At 30.3% G+C, this 11,095-nt stretch overlaps 1 protein-coding gene across 1 annotated transcript; it reads right to left on the minus strand.

Annotated features, from left to right (window-relative positions):
* Positions 1–8,537: 8,537 nt before the first annotated feature.
* LOC118756430 (NADH-ubiquinone oxidoreductase chain 5-like) lies at positions 8,538–9,383 on the minus strand. The gene has a single exon (XM_036491198.1). The coding sequence runs from the start codon at positions 9,303–9,305 to the stop codon at positions 8,538–8,540; it is 768 nt and encodes a 255-aa protein (XP_036347091.1). The 5' UTR covers positions 9,306–9,383.
* Between the last annotated feature and the right edge of the window lie 1,712 nt (positions 9,384–11,095).

The raw sequence follows: 11,095 nt of genomic DNA on the forward strand, positions 1-11,095 counted from the left end.
AGCTAGATCCTACCAACCCAAATCTAGACCCTGCCAACTCTATCAAGACCCTGCCAGTACATTATGGTAGAGGAATACGTTCCGGAAGGATCGAAAAAACGCAGAAGAATACCCCAAATACATCCCTACAAAAATTGTAATAGGACCCAAACCAATATCCCTAGAGGAATACCGGCAAAGGCAAAACCGCCAAAAAGCTAACTTACAAGAGTTTAGGCAACGAATAAGCTGCGAACATAAACCCAAAAAACGTGGAGGTAGAAAGCGAAGGCACCAAAAAGAATGTGCAGAACTACAGCGAATAATTAACATCAGTCGCGGGCAACAAAAGAAGAAGTTGATAACCAAACTAAAAGATCTGCACAAAAATGGGTGGAACCCAGCAACAACAACAACGCAGAACCACCAAAAGGATCATTAGGAAATTTATAGTATGAACAGGGAAACCACCTTAGTAGACGTCATAAATCCAAAAACTAGGGAAGAAGAAACAAGGAGAATGTTAGCACAAATAAGATAGCTATAACTAATAAAAATACAAAAAAAAATTTTTTTTTTAAATTAAAAAACAAGAACTAATAATAAAAAGGAAAATTGTTTTTCTCATTCATTTTTTTTTTCAACCGTAAAATATTATTAACATAAAAATGACTTGGTGGAAAATTGCACTAAACGGCATATTAATAGGAATAGCAGGATACGAAGTAGGAAAAGAAACCTCAGGTGAAAACACCTACGAAACTAAAGTAATTAAATATCAACCACATCCTATCGTAGAAAACAAGGAAGAAGTTCCCGATAAGTGGTTGACCGCTTTTGCATGCGTAGCTACATGTTTAATTGTCGCAATGGTAATCTTGATAAAAAATTACATTAAAAACAAATTGAGACAATTAAACAATGTACAACAACGCGTATAACTCTCTCAATAAAAAGAAACAACTTTCAAAAATGCCAAAAGTTTTAAACCAGAAATGAATCAATGGAAAGAAATCCATGACACGTTAACTGACGAAAAAACTAAAGCTAGTAAATCATACAAATGTATAAATAAGAGTATTCCTATAACAACGGAAACTATAGTAAAACATTTAAACATAATCTTGGAAGCCCTTAATAACATTAGACAGGTGATCAATGTAGCAAATCGCATACTTACCACAGAACACCAAAAGGAAACTTACCAATTTTTCATTGCAGTACGAGATAAACTTGTATCTTCGTTAGCTAGACACAATATAAAAGTAACAATACCAACCACATTAGAGGAGAATCTCCAGATTGATTTTAACTTACTTCTGTCAGAACGCGTCCGAAGCCGGACTCCATCACCCTCTTTAAGTCAAGGGGAAGACACCAAAAAAGTAAACATCCCAACCATAAACGTCGCAATGGTACAAACAGTAGTCGAATTCATTAAAACCGCCTCGTCAGTACTCCCAGAGTTTGATGGGAAGCCAGAAAACTTACACAGCTTCTTAGATGCCCTCGACATACTTGATCAAATCAAGGATGAGCACGAACTTTTAGCAATAACAATGATAAAGACCAAGCTAAAAGGAACGGCAAGAAACTTCATCAGTAATGAAAACACGATTGGACAAATAAAAACAAAACTCAAAAACGCGATAAAAGGTGAATCGGTAGAGGTTTTAACCGCTAAACTTCTAAACGTTCAACAACGTAGTAAAACTGCTAACCAATACACAGCGGAAATAGAAAAAATTACCAGATCACTAGAAGGAGCATATATCTCGGATGGATTAAACCCAGACTTAGCAACGAGATATTCTACACAGGCAGCCGTCAAGGCAATGTGTAAAAACAGCTCCAACAATAATGTTAAAATGATAATGCAAGCGGGAACGTTCACAACAATGAACGATGCGATCTCTAAGTTCACCAACAGCTGTACCGAAATAACAGGCAGCTCGAATACAATTTTGAACGTACGACAACAGAGTCAGTACAGGAACAATTTCCGGGGAGGATACCGAAGTAACAACTATGGAAATTACCAAAATCGGAGATTCAGACCACAACCGAGATACAACAATAACTCGAGGTCGTACAGCAATAATAATAATAACCGAAGAGGATCACAAGCCCAAAACGGCAATAGATCCTACAACCAGACCCGCAATGTGCGCAGCTGCACCCAGACGGAAAACCAGGAAGCTCCACTTCAAAATTAATAGAAAGAAAAATATGTGTACTGAACCTAAATCTAAACAGCTATATATCCACAAGGACATCCCTAAATAATTCGATTTCAAATTTTTTAATTGATACGGGAGCAGACATTTCCATTATAAAATGCATCAAATTAGTAAAACTCACAAAATTAATAAAGAACAAATTACAGATTTAAAGGGCATTGGTCAAGGAATAACTAGCACATTAGGCACAATTAAAGCGGATTTAAAAGGTGATGACCTTCTAATTTACCATAAATTCCATGTCGTAGAAGACGACTTTCCAATCCCATGCGATGGAATAATAGGACTAGATTTCATAAAGAAATACAATTGTATTTTAGATTATAGCAAAACAGAGGATAAATTAATCCTAAGGCCATATGATTTCCCCCAAACAATAACAATGCACCTAACAAATTGTCTGTCTGTCAACACACTTACTATCCCTGCTAGATCTGAATTCATTAGACAAGTCAAAGTAAACACCGATAACAAAAACATCTTCATACCACACCAACAATTATCTGAAGGCATTTTCGTAGCAAACACTATCACAAATAAAGATCAAACTTTTGTTAGAATTATCAACACAACACATAAAAACACAACTATTCAAAATTACAAGATCAATACCGAAAATTTAGACGATTACACACTAATTAAAACAACCACACACGATAAAAATTGCAATGATACAGAGAAATTAAAAAGATTAACAAAAAACTTTCCACAATTTGTCAACTCTCAACTAACAACACTATGCACAGAATTCATAGACATATTTGCACTAGAAACAGAACCAATTTCCTCTAATAATTTCTACAAACAAAAATTATACATGAAGGATGACACTCCTGTTTACATAAAAAATTATAGATTGCCTCAAACGCAAAAAGGAGAAATAAGCAAACAAGTAAATAAGTTAGTCGAAGATGACATAATAGAACCCTCCATATCGGAATATAATAGCCCAATCTTATTAGTCCCTAAAAAATTACTCCCAGGTAAAACAGAAAAAAGATGGAGATTAGTGGTAGACTACAGACAGGTAAATAAAAAGCTAGTAGCAGACAAATTCCCACTTCCAAGAATTGACGATATTTTAGATCAACTTGGAAGAGCAAAATATTTTTCATGCCTAGACCTTATGTCAGGTTTTCATCAAATCGAATTACACCCCAACTCCAGGGATATAACCTCATTTACAGCCGATAATGGCACATATAAATTCAAAAGACTACCCTACGGATTAAAAGTAGCACCGAATTCATTCCAAAGAATGATGACCCTAGCATTTGCAGGCCTCAAGCCATCTCAAGCATTTCTCTACATGGATGATTTAGTTGTATTAGGTTGTTCTGAAAACCACATGCTAAAAAATTTAAGAGACGTATTCTCCACTTGCAGAAAATTCAACCTAAAATTACATCCAGATAAATGCCTATTTTTCAGCCAAGAAGTAACTTATTTAGGACATAAATGTACAAACAAGGGAATATTACCCGACCCGAGCAAATTTGAAACAGTTCAAAATTACCCAACACCAAAAACAGCGGATGAAGTTAAGAGATTCGTAGCTTTCTGCAACTATTACAGAAGATTCGTACCGAATTTCGCAGAACACTCACGAAAATTAACTAGGCTTTGCAAAAAGAATGTTTCCTTCGAATGGACAGAAGAATGTCAAAAAGCTTTTGCCTATTTAAAGGAAGCATTAATTAGTCCAAAACTTTTGCAATACCCAGACTTCGTTAAAGAATTCTGCATAACAACAGACGCTAGTGGGTACGCTTGTGGGGCAGTCCTTAGCCAGGAACATAATGGCAAACAGTTACCAATTGCTTACGCTTCTAGGTCCTTCACCAAAGGTGAAACCAACAAAGCCACAATAGAAAAAGAATTGGCCGCAATCCATTGGGCCATAACCTTCTTCAGACCATATGTTTATGGCAGAAAATTTCTAGTTAAAACTGACCATCGTCCTTTAACATACCTATTCTCGATGAAGAGCCCTTCATCTAAGCTGACACGAGTAAGACTCGATTTAGAAGAGTACGATTTTGAAGTGGAGTATATAGCCGGAAAAGAAAATCATATTGCGGACGCATTATCCCGCATAACAATTACAAACTTAAAAGATATGTCAGTGGAAGCAAGTAAAATATTAAAAATAACAACAAGATCAGCAGCGAAACAGACCAGCAGTAATGCTGAAAATAAAGAAAGTCACAAAGAGAACCCCAAAATTTACGAAGCGCTAAATAAATTTGAAGTAAAAAAGACATGTCGAGCTCGTTTTCACTCCTCCGAAATTATATTTCAAAAAAGGAAAGAAAATTTGTAGCACTTTGGATACAAGCAACCTAATTGTTGAGGATAAGATTGACCTAGGACAATTCTTTACCAGGCTTGAAAGAGAAGCCGGCAATTTAGGACTTGTACAAATACAGTTGTCCTTAGGGGACAAATTGTTTAAAAGTAATTATACTGCAGTAGGCAAATTTATGGAAATGGGTAACAAAGTTCTCAAAAAGCTAACAATCGCTCTAACCCCAGAGGTTATATATGTGACAAATCCCGGGAAAATAAAAGAAATTCTGCACAAATATCATGACGATCCTATTAGTGGTGGCCACCCAGGAATAAATCGCATGACAGATAAAATCAAGCAGAAGTATAGCTGGCTGAATATGAAAAACGACATAAGAAAATACATAAAAAACTGCATCCACTGCAAGAAGAATAAGACCAATAAGCATATAAAAGAACCAATGACAATAACGGAGACACCTCCGAAGGCATTTGATATTGTACAAATCGATACAGTCGGACCATTACCGAAATCGATAAATGGAAACGAATATGCAGTTACCATCATATGTGACCTAACCAAATACTTGGTAGCGATCCCAGTCCCAAGCAAACACGCAACAACAGTCGCTAAAGCAGTGTTCGAAAATTTCATTTTGATTTATGGACGCATGAATACAATAATGACGGACATGGGCACAGAATACAAAAACAACTTATTCAAAGAACTGTGTAAACTGTTAAAAATTGAACATAAAACTTCAACACCGTATCATCATCAAACTTTGGGTACTGTAGAACGCAGTCACCGGACATTCAATGAATATATACGTTCATACATATCCAGTGACAAAGATGATTGGGATGAATACCTCAGGTATTTCACGTATTGTTACAATACGACGCCATCAACCACACATAAATATTGTCCTTTTGAACTAATATTTGCAAAAAACCCACCGAACTACGATTTTTTAAAAGAAAATAAAATCAGCCCATTGTACAATCACGAACTTATGACAAAGAAGTAAAATATAGACTTCAAATAGCACAGCAAAGAGCAAGGAAATTAGTCCAAGAGGCTAAAGAAAAACAAAAAACAAATTATGATAAAAGTAGCTATAGTAAGGAAATAAACATAGGAGATTTAGTATTAGTTAGAGAAGAGGCCTCCCAGAAGTTAGAAAATAGATATAACGGATACTACAAAGTTAAAAATATCGATGAGAACAACAATTTTACTTTAATACCGCATAGCATAGGAAATAGTAATAAAAACAATAAAGAAATTATAATTCATAAGAATAGACTTAAAGCAATATAACTCCACTAGTAATAACAAAAAAAAAAAACAACCAAACAATAAACACTCATTTATCCATTTTAATAAACAGGCACACAAACCAAAGAAAACTAAATACAACATATCATGTTCAAAATACAAAAAAAAGTCAGTACAATAAAGACACATGTGAAACAAATGTAAACAAAATAAAGTAAGAAAACCTTTTTCCAATAGCATAACAATAAACGATAAGCTAAGTGAGCCAAACATTTTATTACCTAATAATTAATTGTTACTGAATAAGTCATTGAAACCCAAATGTATGAGCATTCTTTTAAAGAGAGGAGGTGTAGCATGACAGCTAAGCAAAACAAAATGTTCACACAATATTAAGTAAAAAGTTCAATATACTTTTGGCAATAACTAGGCCAAAGTACTCAAATCAATTTAGCTTGCGCTGCACTTCTCCAATAACATAAACTCGATTGAACCCATATACATTTATGTATGCATGCACAACAACGTAGAATCATAAGCATGACTAACAACTTAGAAATGTAAGTTTGAAAATTAGATTACTCATAAGGTAGATTGTAAGCATATAAAAGAAGGGCGATGAGCCGAATAAAACATTCCAACTTTAAGACTCAACGTTTTTACTTGCGTTTTACTTTTGGAATCATTGTGGGGCATTTTAATGCTCACCTAAATGCGGCTGTAGAGCTAAGAAAATACTAAACGCCTTCCAATATTTACAGTGCTATAACTTCAGTTTCAGGTTTAGTAAAATGATTCCATCAATATGATATTTCATTACTTGTATTAGGAAATATTATTACTATCTTAACTGTTTATCAATGATGACGAGATGTATCACGTGAAGGTACATTTCAAGGATTACATACTATTTCTGTTACTTTAAGTCTTCGATGAGGAATAATTTTATTTATTTTATCTGAAGTATTATTTTTTATATCTTTTTTTGAGCTTTTTTTCATAGAAGATTATCGCCTGCTATTGAACTAGGAGCATCATGACCACCTATAGGAATTAAACCTTTTAATCCATTTCAAATTTCTTTACTAAATACAGCAATTCTTTTAGCTTCAGGAGTAACTGTCACATGAGCACATCATAGTTTGATAGAAGGAAATCATTCACAAGCTACACAAGGATTATTTTTTACAGTATTATTAGGTATTTATTTTACTATTTTACAAGCATATGAATATATTGAAGCCCCTTTTACAATTGCAGATTCAGTTTACGGATCTACTTTTTTATAGCAACAGGCTTTCATGGGATTCATGTATTAATTGGAACTACCTTTTTATTACTATGTTTAATTCGACATTTAAATAATCATTTCTCAAAAATTCATCATTTTGGATTTGAAGCAGCTGCATGATATTGACATTTTGTTGATATTGTTCGATTATTCCTTTATATTTCAATTTATTGATGAGGAGGTTAATTAATTAATTATTTATATAGTATATAAGTATATTTGACTTCCAATCATAAGGTCTACTAATCTAGTAGTATAAATAATTTTTCCAATTGCTATTATAACTTCAATTTTAATTATTATTTCTAGAGTAGTAATAATATTAGCATCAATTCTGTCAAAAAAAAACCTTAACAGACCGAGAAAAATGTTCGCCTTTTGAGTGTGGGTTTGATACAAAATCTTAATTACGTCTTCCTTTTTCTTTACGTTTTTTTTTTAATTACAATTATTTTTTTAATTTTTGATGTAGAAATTGCTTTTATTTTACCAATAATTTTAATTATCAAAATTTCAAATATCTTTATATGAACAATCACTTCAATTATTTTTATTGTAATTTTAATTATTGGATTATATCATGAATGAAACCAAGGAATATTAAATTGATCAAATTAGGGTTCTAGTTAATTAAAACATTTGATTTGCATTCAAAAAGTATTGAAATTTCAATCTACCTTAACTAATTGAATATGAAGCGATTTATTGCAATTAGTTTCGACCTAATTTTAGGTAATTTAATACCCTTATTTTCAATTAATATTAATCTATTAATTGAAACCAAAAAGAGGCTTATCACTGTTAATGATAGAATTGAGATTTATACTCCAATTAAGGAACTATGATGTTCAAGAAAAAGCTGCTAACTTTTATCTTTTAATGGTTAACTTCCATTTATACTTCTATTTATATAGTTTAATAAAAACATTACATTTTCATTGTAAAATTAAAATATTTTTTTTTATAAATTACAAATATTAATTCACTACATTCAAGGATTATTTAATTACCCTAACATCTTCAACGTTATGCTCTAATTTTAAGCTACTTGAATAAAATAATAAAAAAAAAACTTAATAAAAAAGTAATTCATAAAACAAACAATAGAAGATAAATTTTTAAATTATTATTATAAAAAAAAATCAATTAAAAAATTTAATTAATCTATTATATAAATTTTGATCACCTAAAAATTCTGACCAACCTTGATCAAATGATCTATAAACTAATCCTCCTAAATTTAAGGGGGGATTAATAATCCCATAAGTACAAATATAAGGTATAAATCATATAGAACCAAAAAAATAACTAACTAGATAATTATTGAATGATTTATTTAAATGAAATAAAGAAACGTGAGAAATTAAATAACCTATTAATCCTCCAATAATACAAACAATTAAAGTTAATAATTTTATATATACAGGTAAACAAATTATATAAGGGGTAGGAAAAATTAATGATCTAAGTAATTCTTATAATTAATAAACCTCTTATTCCACGAAGTATAATTCAACCCCCTTCTCTTAGTATATTTAAAGAACCACAATTTAATTCTCCTGTTATTGGATAATAAATTAATCGAAAAGAATAACAAACTGTTAATCCAGTAGAAAAAAGTATAAAAAGAAAGAAAAAAATTTATATAACTTAATGAAACAATTTCTAAAATTATATCCTTAGAATAGAATCCAGCTAAAAAAGCCATTCCGCATAAAGCTAAATTAGCAACATTAAAACAAGAAGTGCTTAAAGGTATATAAATTCCCAGTGCCCCTATTAAACGAATGTCTTGTGAATTTTGTATATTATGAATAATAGCCCCTGCACATATAAATAATAATGCCTTAAATAATGCATGAGTTAAAAGATGAAAAAAAGCTAATTTATAAAGTCCTATTGATAAAATCCTCATTATTAACCCTAACTGACTTAATGTAGAAAGGGCAATAATTTTTTTTAAATCAAATTCAAAATTAGCCCCTAATCCAGATAATAATAATAATAATTGGCCTAAAAAAGAATTATTTAATAAAATATTAAAACGAATTAATAAATAAACACCAGCAGTTACAAGAGTTGAAGAATGAACTAAAGCAGAAACAGGAGTTGGAGCAGCCATAGCAGCAGGTAACCAAGTAGAAAAAGGAATTTGAGCTCTCTTTCTTATATCAGCTAATATTATTAATCCTCCAATCACTTCTATTTCAATTCTATTTTTCATTGATTCTTAATAAAGAATATAATTTCAACTTCCATAATTTAATATTCAAGCAATTGCAAGTAAAAAAAGCAACCTCACCAATACGATTTGATAAAGCAGTTAATATACCAGCATTATAAGATTTAACATTTTGAAAATAAATGACTAAACAATAAGAAATTGATCCTAATCCATCTCAACCTAATAAAATTCTAATTATATTTGGACTAATAATTAATAATATTATAGATAATACAAATATAAGAACAAACATAATAAAACGATTAATATTAACATCACCACTTATATATTCTTTTCTATAATAAATTACTAAAGAAGCAATTAATAAAACAAAAGACATAAATAATAAACTTATTCAATCAAATAAAATAGTTATAACAATTCTAGAAGAATTTAATGAAATAAGTTCTCATTCCAAAAAAATACAATAATCTCTTAATAAAAATCTCAAACTAAAAATAAATAAATTAATTCTAATTCTAAATAAAATTAAAAATTTATTCTACAAATTGATAAATATTTTTTCACAATTTGAAATGATATAAATCATATCATTGACACCACAAATCAATATTTTAAATAAACTATTTAAATTTTAAAGCCAAACTACGCAAATTTCACTTTTTAAAATTAATAAATTTAAAGGAAATCAATGAAGTATTAAAATAAAATATTCACGAATTTTACCTCCACTAAATGAATAAACCCCAGAAAATCCCTTTCCATGTTGTCTATATGCATATAAATATAAAGTATATGCAGCTCTAAAAAAAGATAACAAAGATAATGAAATTATAGTTTACCATGATCAACTAACAATTCTATTTAATAAAGAAATTTCACCTAATAAATTTAATGAAGGAGGTGCAGCTATATTACAAGAACTTAATAAAAATCATCATAAAGTTATTGAAGGCATACAATTTAATAATCCCTTATTAATTAATAAACTTCGACTTCCTAATCGTTCATAAGTTATATTAGCTAAACAAAATAACCCCGATGAACATAATCCATGAGAAATTATCAAAGTAACTAATTCTAATTCAAATATAATTATATTTAACACTACTTAATTGTAAAAAAATAATACTCGTAATAAACCACAACCCCCCAACTTTAATATAATACCTGCTAAAATTATAGAACCTGAAACTGGAGCTTCAACATGAGCTTTAGGTAATCATAAATGAACTAAAAATATTGGCATCTTAACTAAAAAATGCTAAAATTAAAGATAAATATAATAAATCATAATTAAATATAAAATTATTCAAAAGGTAAAAATTCAATGTTATTAAATTATTGTATAAATAAAAGATACCAACTAATATTGGTAAAGAAACTAATAAAGTATAAAATAATAAATATACACCAGCTTGTAAAGGTTCAGGTTGATACCCTCACCCCAATATTAAAAATAAAGTAGGAATTAATCTTCTTTCAAAAAATAAATAAAATATAAATAAATTTATACTAGATGCTTTCCATTTCCAGACAACCGCTCAGGTACGAGCATGATTTTTAATTTCGACCAAACTCAAATACATTGTTTGCTCGGAAGAATTTTTCGGCCGAATTAAACGCGATTTTGTTTTGCAGGCAAAAATCGCTTATTCGAATTTACAGTGAGAATTTTTTTTTTAAATGCCCATAACTTTGTCAAAATTTAATAGATTCCAACTGCTTTTACTCAAATGTCAGTAATTATTGTAACTTCAAGATAGAATGATATAATTATTGATTTTTATTATTTAAAATTTTTTATTTAACAATAAACAAAAACTGCA

This window comes from Rhagoletis pomonella, unplaced genomic scaffold (genome assembly GCF_013731165.1).
Source record: "Rhagoletis pomonella isolate Grant_MI unplaced genomic scaffold, Rhpom_1.0 Rhpom_scaffold_00002, whole genome shotgun sequence".
NCBI classification, from domain to species: domain Eukaryota; kingdom Metazoa; phylum Arthropoda; class Insecta; order Diptera; family Tephritidae; genus Rhagoletis; species Rhagoletis pomonella.

Coding starts and splice junctions, on each gene's coding strand:
- LOC118756430 (XM_036491198.1), bottom strand. CDS start 9,305: ATGAAAAATAGAATTGAAATAGAAGTGATTGGAGGATTAATAATATTA.